The 25,099-nt window shown below is 40.7% G+C and overlaps 1 protein-coding gene across 1 annotated transcript in view; it reads right to left on the bottom strand.

Annotated features, from left to right (window-relative positions):
• The window catches only part of LOC133400633 (GDNF family receptor alpha-2-like), an 81,804-nt gene extending 65,577 nt beyond the window's left edge, over positions 1–16,227 (bottom strand). The window contains exons 1-2 of the mRNA XM_061673479.1: positions 15,730–16,227; positions 14,533–14,877 (exon numbers count right to left, since the gene is read on the bottom strand). Of these exons, the coding sequence (XP_061529463.1) occupies positions 14,533–14,877; positions 15,730–15,781 (397 nt within the window). The 5' untranslated portion in view covers positions 15,782–16,227. The remainder of the gene's footprint in view (positions 1–14,532; positions 14,878–15,729) is intronic.
• Between the last annotated feature and the right edge of the window lie 8,872 nt (positions 16,228–25,099).

Below are 25,099 nucleotides of genomic sequence, written 5' to 3'. Positions count from 1 at the left end.
TGCCTTACGATGGATACAGTTTGACCCAGGCACAAATTACTTCTATTTCCTTTTTCTTTGAGAGAAAAAATATATAATTTTGAGCAACTTTGTGATTTTACAACACAAATGCTGTATTTTGACGTAATTTACAAGCCGTTAGGTGCATTATTAATCTCATTTAAAAACAGATTTTTCAAATCATCCAAAAATATGTCAATTTTCTACTAATTATAGTGGATTCACATTTGTAATAATGTGACAGAATTCTTATCAAAGGGTAAACGTGGTTTGATCAAATTAAGCCCAACAGATTCCTTCAGAAATTGATCCAAATAGCATGTTTAGTACAAGCACTGAATGAATTCTACCAAGTCGCGTTACCCATCCTTAGCATGTGTGCTGAAATGAATCACTTGTGCTCAAATATCACTGCTCTTTGACCCACAGCCAATCATGCATCATCATCATCATCATCATCAAGCAATATAAAAAGTCTTCCCAGCTGTTTTGTGATATGATGTGTTTAGCTGCGGGGCAACGATTTATTGCTGTAATTAAGCCTCCATTTGCTTTAATTTTTTCTGCCAGTGCAGAGCATGACAGACCATCAGGCCTGCGCGGAGCCGCGACATCAGTCATCCTCGCGCATTATCAATGAAGCTCAACTCCCGAGCTGATGGAGATTGTCCTTTTGATTTTCCGTGGCATTCTTGGCAACCTCCTAATGGCTGCAAGCAAAGTCAATTTTAATAACTGTCATTCACAGCTCCCTTATTATATTCCTGTTTGATTTATTTCACATTCCCTGTTTTTCTGCAGTCTAATGTTGGGGAAAAGTCACAACATTGCTCAATCGTAAAAATGGCACTAGTGTTAAACTGTAGCATAATGGAAGCCGGCCTGTGTGAGACACAAAGAGTAGCTGCTTGTGGTGCACACTTCAAGGAAAAACAAAAAATGGTGACGAAGTTTCACAGTCAGAGCTCCAAAAAGCTTGCAAAATGAGCTGTCAGAGATCTAGCGTGTCAAATTGCTTTCTGTGAAGGCAATGCTGCAATACGTCAAATTCATTACATTAGCATGAGGCGCAAACATGGAGTCGACTGACCGCGCATGCGCATCTTTCCATGAATTCCGCCCCCCCGCACGCATCTGGGAGCATAAATTCACTTTACAGCGCCGCTTTTGAAGTCATATTGACATTTTAAACTCAATTTCAGGCCAGACAAATAGAATATTGGATTAGCCCGTGATAATATTTCAAGTCACATATCTGAATGCGGCGACGTGGCGTGCAGGCGGGCAACCTGCGAAGAGAAGCGTTTTCCCCCTCACATTTCCTAGGGCGATGTGCGATGGTAATACCAATAGTTACACACTCACTTAGCTGAAATCACCATTTTTATATATATGCCTGGCTCTTGCTGATTGAAAACTGGTTTCCTTCTGAAAACTCGGTTTTAAAAAATAAATAAACATTGAGAAATCCGTTTATTGCGTTGCCGCAGGTCACACGGATCATTAAAAGCAGCTCTGCAGGCTCATCATATCAGCCTCCCAATTTATATTTTATATCAAAAGCAAAGGCGAATTTAGGTTGTTATAAAACTAAAACGGCTTAAATGTTGCCATCAATGTTTCATGTAAAATATGATTAGTGCTTCTTTATGGCTGTGTCGCTTACCCGCAGGAAAACCAGCCAAATAATTAGTCTGTCTGAAAATGTATTTACAAAATAATTTAACCCCTCCGCGCAGACAGGGGAGGCCACCGCTGACAACAAGTGGCAATTTCAATTAACGATGCTGAGCGAGTGGCTGCAGCCTGCCACCAACACACACACACACGCACATACACACATTTTCCGAGCCATGATGTGATGACAGCCTGCGGGTCTGGAAGTTGACTTGTGAAACGCACATTCATTTAGTGGCGCTATGAGGACTAAAGTCTTAATACTCCCATCATGACCGCATGCACAATGCAGGATGGCCTGTCACTCACTAACACAGAACCTTGCCTACTTCGCTTTAGAGGGGGCAACGGATCCTCGCATTTAGGGATGAGAGCGGAAAAGGTAGATTGACAAGAAGGAAAGCCTATGAAAGGATTTATTGATCGTGTCCAAAAAGCTATCGGCAGGTTCTTTCTTATGATGATGAAGTAGCTAACTGTGTCGGTCACAGAGGAGGGAGGGAGTGAGGGGGGTGAGAGGGGGTGCAGGTGGGAGGATGTATTCAGCATGCAAGAGGCTGCTTCCCCCCCCCCGATCCGCCTGACATGAGGGGCAGCCTGAAAAAATGTTCTCCTTATGACAGTGGATGGCTCAGGTAATGGCCGGTGACTGCTACCATTGCTCACAGTAATGATGGTTTCACCCAGGAATACTATGTACCTTTGCGACCCCCCCTTCCTCATCCTCTACCTCCTCACGCTTTCTTTTCTGTTCTCCTCCCTCATTATTTCTTCTTTCTCCCATGTCTATCAGAGCCGCTGCCTCATTGCATCCTTATAAACTGGCGGCAGCGTGTGAGATTAACGTGATATCACACATCATAAGCAACTTGTGATATTAACGTGATGTAATGGCCTAGGCGGAGGGTGACCTTGTTCCGTTGACATTTAAGAAAATACTGAAAATAAACCAAATGGCCAAAAAGAAAAAAAAGGCAGCATTCAGTCTTAAGTACAGGGTGTTCTGAAAGTCAGTGTGCACTTATATTTCTGTTAACAGACATGTTTCCATATGGAATACACGAGGTACGTATGTATTCTATGTTGAAACATGTTCCGAACACATTAAGACATGGGTAATGTTGTATGCCTTGTTTGTATGTAAGGCTGCACCATGTGTGTTAAAGTAGCAATGAAGGTTCATAATTAAGTGCGACATATATGCTCATTTCCATTAGCCCGTCTATGGTGTTTCACATAATATGCTAGCATTAAGCTAATGGACTTTCATTTGTTTTCAGTGTCATTTTTTCCCCCAGTGAATAGTTTGAAGCAAGCCCGCTTTGCCTCCTATTAGGAGAACTGCAAGCGAGAAGTCTTTTTTGTTTCCTCAAAACGATGTTGTACAATAGTCTATCATTTCTTGACAGTGTTCTTCAGAACAGGGGATTAGAAATACTTTAAACGGTGTGTTGTAATAAGTTCAAGTATGTTTTATGAAGTTTAAATATGTTTCAAATGTGTGGGAGGGATAAAACAATGAAAAATAATGGCTGTGAATGTTCATCCAGGTTATTTCATTCTCTGGTTATTTGATCCATCACAAGTGGACTCTTCTGGACATCTTACAAGACGTTTTGCCTCTCATCCATGCAAGCTTCATCAGTTCGTCCTCTGAGACGACCAAAACAATCCAGTTGTGATTAAATCAATGTGCCGAGTATGATTTTTATTTGTATTTTTTAAAGTCTCTCAATATTGGGGATTTTTCTATATTGAAACATGTTTATTAATGGAAATATAAATGTACAGAAAATGGATGGATGGATATGTTTTAGGTAATGTTGGTACCTGTATGTTTGATTGTTTGTTACTGGTGGCATATCTTGAAAACATGTGAATAGGTTTGGATGAGTGCTAGTCCAGTGCATACTCTGCCTTTCACACATCTGAGCTGGACTCCAGCTTCCCCATAACCTTGAACAGGATAAGCGGTAAAAAAAAAATAGATGATACGTTTTTGAGGATAGCTTCAGTATAACAAATGGACCATCTGATAAAATTTTGATTATGCTCTAACATGGCCATAACCCAAAAAGTATTAAAAGGAGTTCTAAGAAATTTGGCTTGACGCTATGATATGATATGACCTAAGGACAAAAGGATTTGGGACATTTAATCACGATCTGGATTATTTTTGTAACATAGACAGAAGGGAAAACTGATTTTGTTGAAATTTGCTCTTCAACTTTTCAAAGAGGGCAGCACAGTAATCCGGTACTCGTGCGCACGTCTGCCTCACATATCTTTTGTTCTGGTTTTGAATCCCAACTCTGACTTTGCTGTGTGGTTGGCATGTTTTCCTCATGCTTGCGCAGTATGGCGGCTTCCTCCCGCATTCCAAAAACATGCACGTTTGTCCTCTGCTTCACTGAAATCATGGCATGAATTGATTAGGATTTCTGTAGATTTTGTGCAATTGATGGTTGACTAATTGCCTTTGAAGCAACATGAAATAGGTTATGGGAAGTTGAGCTATATCCACACAGACCTTCACTGTGGGGAAAAAACACCCTGTGGTCAAAATCAGGCATACAAACAGGAGTTCGGAACATGCAGAAGCAATATCTGACGCAAATACCGATAGTTTGAGAAATAAAAACTAATCGGTTAATTGATCGTTAATTTTCCTCATGGTTGATCAAGGACAATGTATCATCCCTAGTTTTTAGAACAGCGTGTTTGTCACGTTCTTCCACTGGCGCATAGATGCTAATTTGCTTTTGAACAATTTCCAGATAAATTGTCATGTGGATGATTGGGCTTGGTGGTGGTAGTGTTGGTTCTCTCACTGTAGAGGAAGCTGGCTCAGCTAATAAAGGTCCTCATGAAACCTCTTCACGGCTGAACCGAGGAAATAATGTACATTGAAGTTGTGCGAGTGATTGTATGAATGTTCTATTCCACTGCGCTGCTGCAAGGCTACTTCAGACCCAGGGCGCTAATTAAAAGGGAACCATGGCTGACTCCCTATAGGTGGTTGAGACCATGTATCATTTTTTTAAATAATCACTTCTGTTGCATTGTCAGTGCAGGAACCACTCATTATTTGTTGATGAGCGTTGCATTGAAACATTATATTCAGCTGCCATTTCCTGTCGGAACACATTGTTAGTAGGTTGCTATTAGCACCACTGCAGATGGCTTAAATACTCACATTCGGACCCCTGTTATCTGTCGCCTAAAGGCAGGCAACTGTGTAGAGAGAGCTGTACTAAAGCACTCTGATCAGACTTACTAAATATACAGTGAAGCCCCGTTTAACGCAAGGGATACGTTCCAGTCCCACTCACGATAGGTGAAAAGCTACCAGAATCTACCATCAAAAATATTTGTTCATAGTTTTACCACGCCAATATGCTTTAAACACATTAGAATGTATTAAAACAGACTTTTTAAAGTATCCCCTAGCACCTGTTCTCACACATGCTCAGACTGTTCTTCTAATAGGATAAAACCTTAGAGAATTAAACAATGTACACTTATTCAAACACAAAAATATTAAATCAAACCATGTAATTTTGTCTAACAAAGGTCTGCTAGTCTAATGCCAACAACATGTGAAACGCCATCAACGACCTAACGGAAATTAGCATCTATGTTAGGCTGATTGTGAAACCTTCAAACAACTGCTACTTCAACACACAAGGAGCAACAACACATACAAACAGCCGTGATGTGTTGGTCGCGAACGAAATGGCTCTAAGATCCAGATCTTTGAAGCGAACGATGACACCCGGCTCGTGACTGGGAGCCGCTTTCATCGTTTACCTAAGAGAGAGCCCGCGAGTGAGAAACTCGAGTGAGAAACAGTGCAAGGAGCCATAAGAGAAAACACAAAAGCGCTGATAAGGAATAGTTATGAAAATGAGTGATAGCAGGAAAAGGAGTAAAATCTAGACACATTTAAACTTTATTGGCAATACAAAGGCAGTGTAACGTCTGTGGAAAAAAATCTCTTATCGGGCTGGCTGCACAACCTGCTTAGGCACCCATTTGTGGAATGAGAAGAAGAAAAGATAAACATTTGAACCTGGTATTAATAAAGGTTCCGCTGTGTCTAATGCAACTGTTGCACATTGTAGCAATGTCAGTCCCTTCTGAGAGAACCTTTTCCAAAACAGGAGGCAAAAAATAATTTACGACAGAAGAAACTCGATCAGCTCCTCAAAGCTGAGCAACTTGCTTTCTCAATGCCAATCTTAACTATAGATAAGTTATCTGAATGCATTTTAATTTTATTTTTTGTTTTATATAGTTTAATTTCTTTTGCTCTGTTGTGTGTTTTGCAAGCATTCTTTGTTGTTTCACTTTAAAATTTGCTTAACAGAACAAAATTAAAAGCTTAAAATAACACTCTTAAGAGTTACGTTTGTTTTTGTATTTTGTTTTATTGTAGCACGAAGTAGCGTGAATAAGTAAAGCCATATTTTTACAATAAATATAATGGAAAACATTTCAGGTTTTACATCAGTATGCATAATTTTACATTATTTTTGCGTAATAAATTAATTTAAGTCACAAAAAATCCGAAGAGCCGTTCCAGAGCCATAAGAGATGGACGTAAGAGATGGACGGTTAGTGAGCCGATCCAAAAGAGCTGGGATTCCCATCACGAACAAACAGAGCCAACAATAATACTCAGGCTTATATTATATATTTCAACAGCAAAAAGTGATACACAAAAGGGGTGGGTGCCCTCGTCGTCTTCTTGTTAATTTCACTGCATCTGTTCCAGTAGATCTCGGTTCTGCCTGGCATATTGTGGCAAAACATGGTACTACAGTGTAGATGTGCAAATCTAAATTTTGATTATAGTGGGGGTTCATTGTATAAAGAATGTTAATATAACGAATGTTATTCTTATTAGCAACTCGTCATTACAAAATGATTTATTTCCAAGATCCTTCTACATTTATTGACAATTTTATTATCTTTTTTGAGTGTCTGGACCTTGTGTGCTGTTACCAATGGACTTTACAAGGGCATCTTGCAACTTCAGGGCTTTTCGAGAGCCTGATTATCTGTTTTCATAAACACTAATTATTAGTGTAGAAGGATAAGTCAAAAGATTTTTCACAGTTATCAGTGGTCTATTAAACAAATTAAACAAATCAGTGGTATATTAAACAATATATATATATATATATATATATATATATATATATATATATGACAACCATCGATTAATTTTCTATACCACTTATCCTGTTCTTGGTCGGGAGAAGAAGTCTATCACAGTCTGATGAATGAAAGGCAGACTAGACCCAGGACTGGTTGCTAGGTACTAAAAGTGTTTGTACGTTTTGTGTTTTGTTTTTTTAAGTTCTAGAATCATTTTCAGTATGTTTTCTAGCGGCACTGTGTACTACTGGTTAGCACATCTGCCTCACAGTTCTGAGGTTGGGGGTTCAAATCTGGCCTTCCTTTGTGGAGTTTACATCCTTTCTCTGTGCTTGGGTGGGTTTTCCGTGGGTACTAACCCTATGGCTTCCTCCCACATTCCAAAACATGCTCGTCAGGTTCAGTGAAGACTAAATTGTCCTTGGGTGTTCGTGTAAATATTTGTCTCTAGGCTATGTGCCCTGCAGTTGGTGGGTGACCAGTCCAGGTTGTAGACCGTCACTTGCCCAAAGTCAGCTGGGATCGGCTCCAGCACACCTGTCGCCCTAATAAGGATTAGCTTTACAGAAAATGAATGGATGGATGTCCAGTGAGGTGTGTCAGAAGAGTTCTAGGACTGGTATATATAGTGTATAATTCCAAGTGTATTTCAAATCCAAACTACATCTTATCCTCTTCAAAGTAATCCTTCTGGAATCTAACGCACTTTTACAGCATTCTCTACCCCGCCATCATGCACTCATAGAGGATTCTTCCGAGATCCTGCGCAGCACTGTCGTCACGGCCATCTTGATGTCACCCACGTCTTCAAAACGGGTCCGCTTCATGACCCCTTGACATGGGAAAGATGAAAAATAATCACACGGAGCCAGCAAGTTGATGTTCTTCTTGGCCAGAAACTGTTGGATGCTCAGGGTGAGCATGCGCGTTGTCATTGTGACAAAGCCACAAGATGTCCTGCTACAGCTCTTTCCTCTTGTGCATTGAACAAAGGTAATGCCGAACAATCTCTTTGTTGATGTGCTTGGGTCATCGTCTGGCCTGAACCTTTCTGACACACCTCATATACGTATATATGGTAAAGCAACAAGCATCTGAGATTCAATGTTTTCACAAAAACTTCTACAATACTACAGTAAATTTCACTTACGTAAGTCAATTTATGGCTACTGCAAGTGTCAAACCTTCACTTCAAAGGCAAAGCACTCAAAAGATGCAACAGCATGATTTGTTTGTAATAGTGAATTGAATAGGTTCTCTGATGATGCTGCTTTCTATTGTCACCCGCGAGTTGAGTCTCCAGGTTATCTTTTAAGGTCATTACAAATAAGGAAGAGCTGGAGAAAATTGTAGTTTTTCAGGACACAGACTTTATCAAGGTCATTTCCAATGTCGATGCTTTTATGTTTTGTGGTCCTTTAGATGGTAAAGTCACTTAATTCTAAAGAATAAAGATGTTCATGATGAGTTTACTGCTTCATTTGAAATATAATCTTTTCTGCTGTAAGAACAAATTAGCAGCACTATTAAAGCTATACCCTCTTTTTAACGCCACTTCCCAATCAAACCGTTCAGTTCCAAGTATCTTTTTTGTTTAAAGAGTGCATGCATCTTTGATATATGATTGCAATTGCATACACTTCTTCTTCTAAAAACTTTCATTTGTGAAACCAAAGCTACAGTATGTCCTTGTGTCCTCCTCTCATCTATGTTCTACCACTTACAGTGGGTACAGAAAGTATTCAGACCCCCTTAAATTTATAACTTTTTTTTTTATATTGCAGCCATTTGCTAAATCATTAAAGTTCATTTTTTTCCCACATTAATGGACACACAGCACCCTATATTGACAGGACAACAGATTGAATTGTTGACATTTTTGCTGATTTATTAAAAAAGAAAAACTGAAATATCACAGAGTCATAAGTATTCAGACCCTTTGCTCAGTATTTAGTAGAAGCACCCTTTTGACTCAAAATAGACCCTCACAAAATCACAGCCATGAGTCTTTTTGGGAATGATGCGATAAGTTTTTCATACCTGGATTTGCAGATCATCTGCCATTTCTCCTTGCAGATCCTCTCCAGTTCTGTCTGGTTGGACGGTGATCATTGGTGGACAGCCATTTTCAGGTCTTTCCAGAGATGCTCAATTGGGTTTAAGTCAGGGCTCTGTCTGAGCCATTCAAAAACAGTCACAGAGTTGTTCTGAAGCCACTCCTTTGGTATTTTAGCTGTGTGCACAGTGTCATTGTCTTTTTTTAATGTGAACCTTCAACCCAGTCTGAGTTTCTGAGCACTCTGGAGAAGGTTTTCGTCCAGGATATCCCTGTACTTGGCCACATTCATCTTTGCTTCGATTGCAAGTACTCGTCCTGTCCCTGCAGCTGAAAAACACCCCCACAGTATGCTGGTGCCACCACCATGCTTCACCGTTGGGACTGTATTGGACAGGTGATGAGCAGTGCCTGGTTTTGCCACTTAGAATTAAGGCCAACCGTTTCTATCTTGGTCTCATCAGACCAGAGAATCTTATATCTCACCATCTTGGAGTCCTTCAGGTGTTTTTTAGCAAACTCCATGCGGGCTTTCATGTGTCTTGCACTGAGGAGAGGCTTCCGTCGGGCCACTCTGCCATAAAGGTGGAGGGCTGCAGTGAACTTTCTCCCATCTCCCGACTGCATCTCTGGAGCTCAGACACAGTGATCTTTGGGTTCTTCTTTACCTCTCTCACCAAGGCTCTCTTTTTTTGTAACCTTGGCCAGATCTGTGCCTTGCCACAATTCTGTCTCTGAGCTCTTCAGGCAGTTCCTTTGACCTCATGATTCTCATTTGCTCTGACATGCACTGTGAGCTATACGTTCTTATAAAGGCAGGGGTGTGGCTTTCCTAATCAAGTCGAATCAGCATAATCAAACAAAGCTGGACTCCAATGAAGGTGTAGAACCATGATCAGAAGAAATGCACAGCACCGAGTTAAATATATGAGTGTCACAGTCTGAATACTTTGTGCTGTGTGATATTTCAGTTTCTCTTTTTAATACATGCCCTGCGATTGGCTGGCAACCAGTTCAGGGTGTACACCGCCTCCTGCCCGATGATAGCTGGGATAGGCTCCAGCACGCCCGCGACCCTAGTGAGGAGAAGCGGCTCAGAAAATGGATGGATGGATGGATGGATGGATGGATAAATCAATAAGTCAATATGGGGCGCTGTGTTTACATTAATGAGGAAAAAAAAATACTTAAATTATTTTAACAAATGGCTGCAATATAACAAAGAGTGAAAAATTCCAGGGGGTCAGAAAGCTGTCCGTACCCACTATATCCTATTCAGTGTCACTGATGAGCTGGAGGCTATCAAAGCTGACTTTTAGGCAAGAGAAGCAGGGTACACCCTGGGCTGCATATAGAGAGATAAGTGTTCACATTCACACTGAAGGACAACTTAGAGCAGGGGTGTCAAACTCATTTTTGTCACGGGCCACATCGTAGTTATGACTTCCCTCGGAGGGCCGCTACAACTGTGAGCCCATATAAATGAAAGATTACCTCATATACTGTAATTACATACAGTATACGGAAGACATTGATGAATAACCAATTTTGAAATCAGAAGCCTATAAAAACATGTTTTTCCAACTATTACATTTCTTTTCAAAGGGGGATTGGTAACAAAAAAATGCTTGCAAATATCTCGATGGTATTACACCACAATACAATGAGCAAGTTTGATTTTCTTTCACGGGATATGGCCCCAGGGCCACCAGTTTGACACCACATTCAATTAACCTACAATACATGTTTTCAGAATGTGGGAAGAGGCCGAAGTATCCAAAAAGAACTGCGAAATCATTCTCATTCCCAATTTTGGAGAGCATTTTATGAAATCAAAATCTTGAAAATATATTTGAACATATCAGAACAACAACAACAACAACAAAATTGTTTCTTTTTATTTTTTTACAATTACGGTAATTATTGCAGGATAATTGTGTTCGCTAAGATGAAAACAACATAATGCTTGTTAAGACTTAAATATTGCGCTTATATGGGATTTCTTGGCGGCACTGTGGCCGACTGGTTAGAGCGTCTGCCTCACAGTTCTGAGGACCGGGGGTTCAATCCCCGGCCCCGCCTGTGTGGAGTTTGCATGTTCTCCCCGTGCCTGTGTGGGTTTTCTCCGGGCACTCCGGTTTCCTCCCACATCCCAAAAACATGCATGGTCGGTTAATTGAAGTCTCTAAATTGCCCGTAGGTGTGAATGTGAGTGCGAATGGTTGTTTGTTTATATGTGCCCTGTGATAGGCTGGCGACCAGTTCAGGGTGTACCCCGCCTCCTGCCCGTAGATAGCTGGGATGGGCTCCAGCACTCCCGCGACCCTTGTGAGGATAAGCGGCTCGGAAGATGAATGGATGGGATTTCTTTTTGAATTTTCAGGACAACACATTTACTAAGCACATCTTGCAAGTTAATGTTTAATGTTGCTTGATGATGTGCAACGTTAGATTTAATCTATAAACTCCAGGGGACAGACTAACTCAGACTGTTAAATGTATAATATTTAAAATTCAAGAATATCAAACCTCTCGTGGCCTATCTATTTTAAGATGTTTTTTTTAAGTTTTGTATATTTATAATTTATGTTAAAGATACAATCATGAACATAAACTATACAAACATACAAATTAAAATGAAAACAGAAAAAAAAGTGAAAATAAAAATGATAATGATAATTATAGAGAGCCTTATCATCACCCATCCCTACCAATTCGGTCCCAATTTGTGAACCCTCTCCATACTCTCCTTCCCTTACCAAGATGCTCCTTAAGCAGTATCATTCTCAGTTATTATTTTCTTTACCGAGCACTCCTTCTACTTATTGAATAAAAACAACAACGTGAGCTATCCATAGAATGCAAAACAAAAATCTAGTCCCCTGTACTGTATATCATCACCACACGATAAAGAAACGTTATATACAAATCATCCATCTCATATTGACATATCCCACTGGGACCCTTTTTTCAACATATTCTATTCGACTATTCTGCAACCCAAAATATATCTTTTTAAATTTTCTATTGCCTCAGTGATCCATTTCTTCTTAAGTTGGTGTACTTGAGTATATCCATTTAACTATTCAATGTTGCTCAAAATCAATGCGAGGGAGATTCTTGCCCCAAGCCAAAAAAGTAGTCGTAAAACAAATGTTAGGTTTTTGCTCAGAAGGACTGTTTTAACAAATGTCACAAAAATCCAGACTCAAAAAATGCCTTTCACAATCTTCCCGTTTTTAGATTTTTCTATTCTTATGAATTACATTAAAATCCACATTACACTTGAGTGATTTTGTGAGGGTCTATTTTGAGTCAAGTGTCCAGAGAAGGGCATTGTAAAATGTTGATACATACTCGAGTACACAATGGATGATGATTAGATTAAAACTGTGCTTAGTTTGTTCTAAAGCGAGCTTCATCTCCAAGGGCGACAGGACCAAAAACTGGTCCCTGCTTAGGAGCAGACTCGGGTATGAAACACAGCCTGTGAAGGACATACGGAGACAACCGGACAACTTGTGTGATGCATTCAAATACAAGAAAAAAAGTCACTGGGAGAACGCAAACAGGGAGCAAAGAAAACATCGTCAAGCAGATAGAGAGACACGAGGCCTGGGGAGCAACCGTGTCATTCAATTTGCCTTGACCTCATGACAGGGACCCTCTGCTGCCATCAGTGTGATGAAGTGAAGCTGGTGCTGTGAGCAGTCGAGTTGGGGAATCGCTTCACGGATCACGACGCTAAAGTCCACAGTCCTCAAAGACATTCCCACCATTACCCTGTGTGTCACAACAGCTGAGTGCATCGTGTTCTTTACGTGGCAAAACTGCCACGTAAAGAAGCACAAGGCAGTTGACACGCTAAAGGATGGATGGAAGAGTGGCCGCAGCATAAGTGAAGGGACTTTTTCCAACCTCTAAATGAGTTTCGGTGTAAAATCCAAAGAGTTCAGGGTTACAACAAGAGTGCTATTTTATGTGCCGCGTAAGTGGACACACAAGGGCCATTGGGCTATACAAGTATAACCTAATTACATGGTAATATGGAACACTTTAGGTGAAAAACAATAAGTCTACCATAACAGGTCCTCCTAATGTAATCCCATTATGCCTCCATTACCTTGGAGAGAATGGAGCGAGCAGGAAAAGCATGTCTTTTTCTTCCGGGAGTTTGAAGCATCTTAAGAGGACACCAGGGTACAGAGCATCAACAAAAGGTGAAGTGGTGTCCATCTTCCAACCCTTTAAAGGTTTTATAGGACTTAGAGCAGAGGTTCACAAAGTGTGGTATGCGTACTACTAGTGGAATGAATCACTGCCCGAGTACAGTTCAGTTGTATTGAACTTTTTAGGACAATACATTTCCATTTAATTTATTAAGAACAGTTTGTTTTTTTAAATTCTATATAGGTAACATTTTTGTAAAAAAATATATATATATATATATATGAATTACGGTATGGGCAATACAAAAGGCTGTTGGTAGTGTCGTGGTTCGCATAGCTGACGTTGGTGCAGCTGATGCATTCCCACTGAATTACTTTGCAATTACTAGCAAATAATCCAAACTGGCCCATTTCCGCTACATGGTAACATGACGTAGTTTTATTTTTACAGTGGCAACGTAAGCCAAATTTACAGTAAATTACAGTGAGTATTTGTATTAAAAACACTTAGAAACACTCTAAGGCAATCAAATGAATAACAGTAAGTACAGCATTGACTGAGTGTGTACTCTTGTGCTGTGCGCTGTTTGCAATATCAAAATGTCATATTTCATAACTGTGGACCACCTATACTGACATTTAGACCAGGTACTATTTCTAGTATCTTGTTAGTCTGGGTTCCCATACCCAAAGGTTGGCATATACCACTGCTAGTCGCTCATTGGTTGAGCAGGTTTGTCATCACTGAGTACTACTGTGCTTTAAACTCTGGACAGTGCAGGGTTTTACTTCACATTCTCCATTTTGCTGAAGCAGCCTGTTTTCCTTCTGCCCACAGTCTCCTCTCAGATTTAAAAAAATAAATTAAAAAAATGCCTCCTTACCAACAGCATCGAGATGTAAACACAGGAGATCCTCATTCTCCTTCTCTGTTGCTTGTTAGCACGTTTCATTCAGTGTACCGTGTTTTTTTGTGGTTTGTGAAAAGGACAACAAACTGACCCAAACAAAGATGAGTACAGCTGTAATTGTGCAATGGAAAAGTGATATCGAGACTCCAGTTCAGGCTACTCAGTAACGAAGATGGATGGATGAATTGATTTACACTACTACAAATAATGTATGTTTGTTTATCTATCTATGCCACCAACATATAGTGAAAGGCAGAACAATTACTGCTCTTCCACTAGTTGGCAGAAGGTACAATAAAGCTACATATCCACCTGTTTCCTTTTATACAACAGAATATTCAACTACACAGGCCTTGATTCCACACAGAGAGAATCAATGTGTGAGTAAATTGAGTTGAGATTCTCATTATTTCAGAATGCATATTTTTTGTGATGGTGTGCCGTGAGATTTCTTTTTGTAAAATATGTGCCTTGGCTCAGTAAAACCTGGGAACCACTGCTTTAGTCCACATGAAAGCAGCTCCTGCATTTTGAGCCAAAACCATGTGCCTCCTACCTTCAGTAAGTCCCATGTGGATGGTCCAGTAGTTCTGAAGACACTGCAGCTCCTTCTTCATGCCCCTCTTGCAGCGACAGTCATAGAGCGGACTGACCAGCAGCACCTCCAGGGCCGCTTGGCACTCCCTATTGTTGTCCAGCATGGCTTCCTTCTCCTTGCCCACGAGGCACTGGCGCATCACGCGGTACCGAGAGCTGCATTGAGGGTTCTGGTTGCACATGTCGCTGGCCTGGATGCAGTCTACCCATTCCAACGGGGTTCCGGTGACTTCGGACCCGGGGTGCACGTCAGCCAAGAGCACGGACAAAGCCGAGGCGCCGTCCCAGGAACTCACGGTCTCATCTACGAGGAGACAAATAGGGTTGAGTGTTTTGCGGTGTTCAAGTTCAGAGTTTTTATCCCTACTTTATGATGGCAACAGGTTGAACATGGCAACGATAAATAGGGTTGATGGCCTGCGACACGACGTCTGCGCGTGCTCAAGCGAGACCGTAAAAATATTTCATGGTCCAATGGAGGCTTTGTGCCACACAGGCATATTTGTCACAATGTTACGCAGGAGCATGGAAATGTTACTGGTCTGTACGTTACATTATTTTATGCCACCAACTACTCCGCACCAGACAGCTCCTCGTTAAATCTCTGATGAATCAATCACACATAACACGAAAATGCCAGCTGCTTGTTAATCTCATGTTGTACTGTATTGTTCATGGAAAAATATGGGGTCACAGAGGCAGACTGTCAGGTGCGTCCGCATGTCACAAGACTCAAGACCAGACCCCATCCCGCAGATGTGCAGTGGGAAAAGGTAGAAGGACAAGAGCGACCCCTTGTGGTCATCTTAATAAGTCAACTGCCACTGAATGAGAGAATATCAAGTATGACGGACATGAAGTAGAATTTTTGTGATCGCTTTCATTTTGAGACGTTTGTGTTGATGACACTAAAAATTAAATTAGTATCTGCCTCCCTCAAATGAGAAAATGGCAGCTTTGTGAAACAATTGGCAACGCATGCAAGTGTGGTGACTCAATAGGTGCCATCAAAATGTTATCATAGATGCAGGACAGTTTAATTATCCGAATGTACATGATTTAAAAGTATTTTCGAAATCTCACATCACCTTTTAACGTTGCAGGTATGCTAATGACGGTATTATTTAGACATGGATTTTCACATTTCACCTCTCACCTAAGAGCAGAAGAAAGCTGCACACGCAAATCCACGCGGTGAGGGACCTCATGTTGGAGCGAGGATGTGGTTTCCAATTAGGTTTTTGGAAGCTTTTCTTTTAATTATTCCAAAGGTTAATCCGTGATTTAAAAGGGGGTGAAAAACCGTATCCTCATTCAACTCCAAATTACCGGCGCATCGATGTCATAATAATCCACTGTCCTTAAATTTTGATCAACTAAACAAAAAAACAAAACTGAATGGAGGAAAAAAAAAAAAAAAAGTCAAATGCCAGACATTGAGTCAATCCATGAACGCAGCTTGTCAAGGTTCGTGCACGTTCACAGCGACCAACTAGTGAGACTTCTTCATCGCTCAGCATTCTAAACCTCCCCAACACTCTTTTGCTCCCTCGTGGGAGTGTGTGCGTGTCACCGACGCAATTAGTATCTCGCATAAAGTAAAAAGCCCGTGCTAAACTGGGTTCTGGCCGGGAAGTGTCCGCCTCGCTGTGAACGCAGCACTGACTGCGCGCGTGTGGAGGCATCGCGAGCGTTTTATTTGAGGGGGGTTGAGGTGGGCGCTGGGAGGGGCGCTGACCTCATTGGAGAACCACTGGAATGTAAGAGAGACTTCTTTTGCCTGCAGGAGGCTAGGAAGAATCCTCCTAGAGGAGATGAAATCATCACAACAAGCGACCTCAGTTAGCCTCGTGTTATGTTTATACACATTGGGGACACTTTATTAGGTACACACACACACACACACACACATATATATATATATATATATATATATATATATATATATATATATATGAATGTGTCTATTTAAATGACCTGTTCATTTACTGTATATACTTGTGTACTTAATTGCTCAAAAAATTATATTGACAATAAATGTATCTTTGCTCCTTTATTTATGCCAGTGAGGCATAGTGACAGACAGAACAAATGAATGGCATTCTATTAGATGGGAGGAAGTACATACAATAATTAATGGATCCACTTTTTGTGACATTTTTGTTTGTTGGTGTGCCGTGAGATTTTCTCAATTGTAAAATATGTTCCTTGGCTCCATCCATCCATTTTCTGAGCCGCTTGTCCTCACAAGGGTCGCGGGCGTGCTCAGAAACTGTGAGGCTGACGCTCTAACCAGTCGGCCACTGTGCCGCCCTTGGCTCCATAAAGATTGGAAAACACTGCTCTAGTCAGAAATACAGAATGACATAATGGGTGCTAACTTACTGTAATTAAATTACTTTATTTTTAATTAAATTACTTTACGTCCAACCGTTCGTGCTAGTAGTAGCTTGCTAGGCTACATACCATTTTATTGCCTGTTTGTTAGCCGTATCGTATTAAAAGTAGGCGAACATACCTCAAGCAAGCCTTAAACGAACGTCCTCTCCTGTCCTGAGCACCGGTGACCACCAACACATTTCCCCCCATTTTGTCCTCATAATGTTCATTCTTGTTGTCGTCGCCACGGTAACAAGTGTATCCGGTCGCATTTGAGTTGACAAGATAAAGCCCAATGATCGTAAAAAAACGGGATTCAGTGGTATCGGAATGCAAGATTTTCTTTGCAGTAGTCTGACAGTGCAATCATGAAAGATCAAATTTGTCTTGTAGTTTGAGCCGGGCATTACGTGTTGCCTGTCTCTGACGTGTGGTCTGTACCACACTGCCTAGGTTTTTTTTATTTTTGTAAATATTTTTTATAAATAACTTCATTGGCCGTCAGATTAAAAAAAAAACGCAACAAGGGTAAAAATAAACTAGCTTTTGGATTCAGATATACTGTGCACGTGACAACGCGGAGTAAATGTCTTTTGCGGAGCCGATCAATGATCAATGTCATTGATCAGATCGGCGAATTATGACATTAAAGCCGATCAGCATAAAATGCTAACTTGAGGGATGAGTCCAATGAAAATCGGTTATCTTTTTTGCTATATAAATGGCAAACTAGAAATACATCTGACAACCTTAATTAATTCATCTTTCATATTGTAACTTATAAGATCAGGCAATTTTAATACACACACACAAGCTATTTAAAATAAAGTAGGAGGGCACCAATCACTTGGATAGTACTGTCTCTGTGTTACTGTGTGTAGTGGCCCCTCCAGTACTGTGTTTTTCTACTTCTACAGACAAAATGACCATTATTCACGACCATTGATGTCTTTAGAAGTCAAATATCCATGTTAACTGGGAGGGCTGGCAGTGCATTTCTGAATATTCAATACATCTCCCAACCTAATTGCCACAAATATCAGTAATTGAGACCCGTAAAAAGTCTGACCAAAACTGTCATGTCAGGCTTTTCTATTATTTTTATTGAGTTTACTGTGCATTATGTAGCTCCATGACTGGGTCAAAATACTGTGTAATAGAAACAACTGTCAGTATGATGCGGTGCAGTGCTACAGCCCAATAATAAACTTATTGTTAAATGAATCTGACAGTGTCAATGAAGCGTATTGCTCTGTCCACCAAGACCATCGTTGACTCCAGACTTCCTCCACTGAAAATTTATTTTGGATTAACAGAAACAAATCAAAGCAATTCGTGGGAAATTTGTTACAGTGGATTCCAAGTTGGCCTCACCAAATGACATCATTCATTTCAGCAATATCCTGGATATGACGTCTGTGTTTCCTTTGACTGAAAGGCAGATTAAAGTTATGGCACAATGCATGGTATTATACTATGTTTGTTCTCGGAGAATGGACAAGCCTGCGGAATGTGCCATTTTTCAAAGTGGTTTCACATTAAACAAAATGACTTTGTTGTACATCATCGCTCAAACAGGGGGCGAGAATGTCGTAAATCTCGACGAATCTTGAAAACAAAAGTCTCCATTTAAAGACAGCGACAGTGACAAAGTGCCGGTCGGCTGACTCATATAATGATGCTTGACTGTCAGCCCAGGCTGCCTTCCAAATGGTGAATTCTTCATTCCGCCTGTGTTGGTCTGAGCTTCTTGTCATCTTCCCCAAGAGTTTGGGGGTCTGTCATTACAACAACGGTATATCCTGCCATCTGCCCTGCATTGGCACTGCAGTGGCTCAGATCATCTACTCCACTTCATGAATAGGGCCTCTATTCCATCACAAAATGGCTTTCTTCAAGCAGCTTCCACCAAAATGATTAACATACAAGAGCCGTATCCTAAATGTAGTCTCTAAAGAGAACAATGCTCACTTTTAACGAGGCGTTCGTTTAACAATATGTCTATTATTGTGTTAGTTTCGAGTGTACTGCATCATACTGGGAGCCCATTCTAATATTTTGCCCAGGGCCTTGTAAATGCTCATTTGCGCCACATTTGAACAGAATACCTGATTTGCTTTGAACAATACAAGCACACACACACACACACACACACACACACACGCACACACACACACACTAGAATCATTACTTCATTGACGCATGTGACCGAGAGAGATTAGAAATTAATTTAAATGCATAAAAATAAGTACATTACTGTAGGAGTAAAACTGCACTGCATCATACTGAGAGTTGTTTCTAATATTTTGGTTACTTTAGGAAAAATATTTGAAAAGTGAGCAATCACAATTTGCTGATTTTAGTCTTACTTATGGTTTGATTTGTGTAATTAAAATTTGTAATACAAAATTAATCCAGAATTTTCTTTTTAACAGAATATTTGTTGTTTGACATTATTCTTAATAAAATTTCTTGGTTTTATAATGTATACATTTTGATGACAACATTCAAACAAATAAAAGTCATAATTAATATTGAGGGTTCCCTGCAAAGGCAGAATTTTGTTATTCGCTTTCATGAGACTGTATTCCTAATACTGTGGCTGATAAATGTATGGCTCGACAAGGCATACGTTTGCATCTCTTTACACGGACAGCGTAGAGAGGTACTCCGAAATTTATCTCCATGCATGCCTCTGTGCTCATATATCATATTGTGGAAGGGGGGTGGGGGGGATCATCCTATTGTAAGAATGAGCACAGTTGCATCTAATCAGCACGTCAGTTGATGCTGGAGACGGTAAAGATAAGTATGGTGTGTGTGAGAACAAAGAGCACATTGGCGTCAGCATCGAGGGGAGATGCCTGCTTATGATGTCTCTGACAAGTGTGACTAATATGCTGAATATGGAACATATCATGATGCATTTGCAGGGAAATAATGATGGAGACAACAGTTAAGGACTCTTGTGGGTCAGATGAGATGAGTGTCAGCGTCAAATCAAGAGAGCCAGGCTTGCATGCAAATACAGTAACTCCATGCGTGTTTATTTGTTGCGCCGTGCACGAAAGGGCAAGAATTTGTGCATCATTCTCCCAGAAAACTCATTCGGACTTATCAAGAACACCTAAAATTGACCTTTGATTCTCGTTGCTTAAATGAAATGTGCGTGTAGCTCCCTTGATAAGGTTTTGCTTTTCTGAAATATAATTAAACTTGAGGTTAACCGAGGGCAAAGGTCACCCGGATGTGCCTGTCATACACATTGCAGTGTACTAATAAACTGAACGCTAAGCGTGCGCACACGCACACACACATAGAGGCAGACTCTCGCAGAGAGGTTAAGCCTGACTGATTAGGAATTATGAGCTAATTAATGCGTATCTTGGGAGACACATTCAGCATGCTGAGGAGACACAGCCCTGGATGGCAGCAGAGAACAGAACTGTTGTTAATTCCAAGTATATTAGATGTGGCCTTACATTAATTGGAATAATATGCTGCTGCTCAGACCTTCCTGTGCTATGAGTTAAAAGCATATGAAGATGAAATACCGTAATTTCTCATGTATAATGTGCACCCATGTATAATACGCACCCCCAAAGTTGAGCTCAAAATTCTGGAAAAGCCTTCTACCTATGTATCATGCATTTTTACAATGCATGATTTTGCTTCTACCCATATAATCAAAACATGAATTATTATCTCTATTTTGTTAGTTTTTTCAAAGAATTATTCCGAGGTTAAGCACTTTATTTGAACACATAAACTTTATTTAGTTGCTCTTATTTTGAAATTCACAGCCCTACTTTTCTTCAGTAAATGAGAAAACACACAGTTGTGCCCAGATATTTGATTACACAGGCAGAATTTGTAAGATGGGTACAATTCTTGGAAGAAAACATGAATGACCAGGCAAAACACAATTTTATTTTAATGGAATTCAAATTAAACTGTCAAGCATTTCAGAAAAGCATTATCATTAAACAAAACTTAACCATAAAGAAATTAATGATGGTTGTTGTTCAGTCATATTTATAAAAATATATATATATATTTCAGAAATTCTTCCTGGGTATGTAAACTTATGAGCACAATTGTACATATATGTAGTCATATGTACCCCTGTCATATTGGAATGAAAGTGTAGGCTACACCTTTTTCATAACCTGTAAGTGGCGGTGGCATACTAGAATGAAAGTGTACAACTTTTTCATAACCTCGAGATGGCGGCATACATTTCTAAAATGGGAAAGTCTTTTTCATTTTACACGCTGGAATATGGTTTCATTTTATCATTAAAATTATCAGAATCAGAATCATCTTTATTTACCAAGTATGTCAAAAACACACAAGGAATTTGTCTCCGGTAGTTGGAGCCGCTCCAGTACTACAACAGACAGTCAATTGACAGAGAATACTTTTGAGACATAAAGACATTGAAAAAAAAACAGTCAATGAGCAATAAAAGGTTGCGAGAAATCTGATAATGCTGGGGTTTTTTGGGGGGACAATTGTGCAATTAGAGCAGTTTGAAATGACTAACAGAACAATAGTCCGGTGCAATGACCAGTGTGCAAACGGCACCGAGACTTCAAGAAATGTATGCAGTTTAAAATGACTAGTAGTGCGATAATCTGCGACAATGTCAATTGTGCTAATGTTGCAGATGCTACTCCGCCACATGAGTGGCCAGTATTGGTCAACAACAGATATGGAAATAGTGCAGCGTGGCAAGACTACAACAGTGAGTGCACAAGTAAAGTTTAATTGGCCCAACAGAAATGTGACAACAAACTCAAGACAGAAAATTGGCAGCATGTTTCAATGGAATTGTAAGTTAACTGTTTAAGAAGTAAATGGCAAGAGGGACGAAGCTGTCTGCTAGTTTTAGTTTTCATTGGTCGATAGCGCCTACCTGAGGGAAGGAGCTGGAAGAGGTGGTGACCAGGATGTGGAGGGTCCAAGAGGATTTTGTATCCTTTTGTCTTAGTTCTGGCAGTGTGCAAGTCCTCAAGGGTGGGTAGGGGGGTACGACCTTTTTTGTAGCAGTAACAAACCAGACTGTGATGGAAAAACACAGGAATGATTCAAGGACTGCTGTGTAGAACTCCCTCAACAGCTCCTGTGGCAGGCCGCGCTTCCTCAGAAGCCGCAGGAAGTACATCCTCTGCTGGGACTTTTTGAGGATGGAGTTGATGTTGAACTCCCACTTCAGGTCCTGAAAGACTGTAGTTCCCAGGAACTTGAAGGTCTCGATGTAGGTCCTTTTCAAATCTGCAGTAGAAGGTGTTCAAGTCGTCGGCTAGTCTTCTATTGTTCTCAGCTTTGGGGGATCGTCGCTTGTAATTGGTTAGTGATTGTAATGCATGCCAGACTGATTTAGAGTCGTTAGCGCAAAACTGTTTCTCTAACTTTACTGCATAGTTTCTCTTTGCAATGTTAATTTCTTTCGTCAGCTGGTTTCTAGCACGATTATACAGGGCCCTGTCCCCACTTCGATATGCGTCGTCTTTAGCCTGGCAAAGTTGCTTAAGTTTGGCAGTGAACCACTGTTTGTTGTTATCGAATGTGCGAAATGACTTGTTACACACACCTCTTCACAGAAACTGATATAGGATGTGACAGTGTCCGTATATTCATCCAGGCTGCCAGCTGAATTTTCAAAGACACTCCAGTCTGTGCGGTCTTGGCAGCTTTGAAGTTCTAGCTTTGCTTCGTTGGTCCACTTTTTCACTGTTTGCACCGTAGGCTTCGCACATGTAAGTTCTTGCCTGTATGTTGATATTAAGTGAATTAAGCAGTGATCAGACGAGCCCAGAGCTGCGCGAGGTATAGCACGGTATGTGTTATGTAGTGGTCTAAAATGTTATTTTCCCTGGTAGGACAGTCGATGTGCTGCTTGTATTTAGGGAGTTCGTGGTTGAGCTTAGCTTTGTTAAGGTCCCCGAGAATAATGAGGGGTGAGTCTGGGTGTTTTTTTTTTTTCCAATTTCGTTTACTTGTTCAGCGAGCGTTAGCAGTGCGGCATTCATGTTAGCTAGAGGCGGAATGTAAACAGCGGCGAGAATGAAAGATGCGAACTCACGAGGCGAGTAAAATGGCTTACAATTCCAAAACAGCGACTCTAAACGAGGGCTGCAGTGTGTGCTGAGCTCCATGACGCCTGTACACCATTTTTCATTGCTATAGAAGCATATCCCGCCCCCTTTTGTTTTCCCCGATAACTCCATGACGCGGTATGCCCGGTGAAGATGGAAGCCGGGAAGCATTACGGTGCCATCGGGGACAGCCTCACAAAGCCAAGTCTCCGTGAAGCACAGGGCGGCGGAACGTCCGAAGTCTTTACTGGTCTTTGTCAGAAGATGATGCTCGTCCATTTTGTTGGGTAGGGAGCGTAGATCTGCGAGGTGGATCAACGGAAACGCCAATCTGTATCCTGTCTTGCGGAGCTTCACTTGGATGCTGGCTCGCTTCCCTCTGTGGCGTCGCCTTTGCCTCCATGTGCCAAAGACTACAGTCGCTGCCCCAGTGAGTAACTCGGGGAAAAAACTGAGCGGATTTGCGAAGGTTGGTGAAAGAAAGTCCGGGGTAGACTTCCTGATGTTTAGCAAGTCTTCCCTTGTGGAAGTGAGTCGCGAAATTTCTCCAAAGACGAATGAAAAACACAAAAACATAGACAATACTAGAGAGCACGTAACCGAGGTGTCCACACGGGTAGGCGCCATCTTGACGACGATGTATTATTTTTACTCAGATATTTTAGTGAATACAATACAGTAAAACTGCACAGTTTAGTGTGATCTTTTATTCTGGGCAGGCTAAGGCACACTTGTGCAATAATCATGCTGTCTAATCAGCATTTTGATATGCTATAGTACATAGAGAAAGTCTGGGAAAGAAAAGTGGTGTGTTTATATTTTAATTCGTTATGCTAGAATGGCACTTAGTAGACCGCAAACCAAAATAGTGGACTGTTGCATTTGTGTTTATTTGTTAGGTGGCAGGCTACTTCCTTCTTCAAGGGGAATAACATACTTTAAGATGACAGATGATGTCGACACACATGGTTTGCTTTCGCGGGCCACACAAAATGATGTGGCGGACCAGATCTGGCCCCCATGCCTTGAGTTTGTCACCTGTGATGTTAAAACTTGCAGAGAAATCGAATAGAATTTATTGAAATAGTGTTGCACATTGGTATTTATGTTTTCTACCTTGTTAAATAAATTGATCATAATTATTGTAAGAAATCATGAACATGATCAGGGTCTTCAGATCATAATATTAACATATAATTAAATGTAATTTGAGCAAATTATAAATTTCAGAAGTGGCAACTCTTTGCATTTATCATACCCAAGAAGTAGTTCTCACGTTCAAAAAAGGTGGTGACCCTTGTTCTAGATACGCTCACGTCCTCCCACACTGCAAAAGCATGCATGTTAGGTTGATTGAAGACTAAATTCTCTATAGCTGTGAATGGTTGTTTGTCTCTGTTCCCTGTAATTAACTGGCAACCAGTCTTAGGTGGAACCCATCTCTGGCCCAAAGTCAGTTGGGATAGGCTCTAGTTACACATGACCCTAATGAAGAAAAGCGCTATAGAAAAGAGATGGATGGACGTGTATTATGATTGAACGGATGAGGTTCTACCATTTGCATTCAATCATGATGTAAGTTTGTCATAGTCAAATCACAGAGCGCTGTATTTCTGCTTATTTTCTTGTCAAGCTACTCACTGGTTTAAAGAGGATGGCATGAAATGACAAGAACCTACCGTTTTTTATTCTGAGGTGGGAGAAGACTTTTAGTGTGACTCCAAAGCCAAAAAGAGCAAATAAATTCCGATGACCAAAATTTTCTTCAGATTTGCAATGAAAAAGACTGGAGAACTGTTAGCTACCACCGGATTCATAGAGAATCACATATGACATTTTTGTTGTGGGCCTGGCTGAATGGTTCCATTGTGACTCAAAACAACGCTGAAAAGTGAAAAATAATTTTGGGCATAATGAAACAAAGGCATTCCAGTTGCCACATTTCTCAGAAGGCTAAAGATGAGTGAGTCATCTAACATTTACAGGGAGTCTTTGTTGCCAGTGTGGGGTGCAGAGCCCGAAGTCAGGTAAAACTAGTCCACTGAA

This window comes from Phycodurus eques, chromosome 3 (assembly GCF_024500275.1).
Source record: "Phycodurus eques isolate BA_2022a chromosome 3, UOR_Pequ_1.1, whole genome shotgun sequence".
In the NCBI taxonomy this organism is placed as follows: domain Eukaryota; kingdom Metazoa; phylum Chordata; class Actinopteri; order Syngnathiformes; family Syngnathidae; genus Phycodurus; species Phycodurus eques.
Note: the sequence above shows the minus strand (reverse complement) of the source record. Positions and strands in the feature narration are given on the sequence as shown.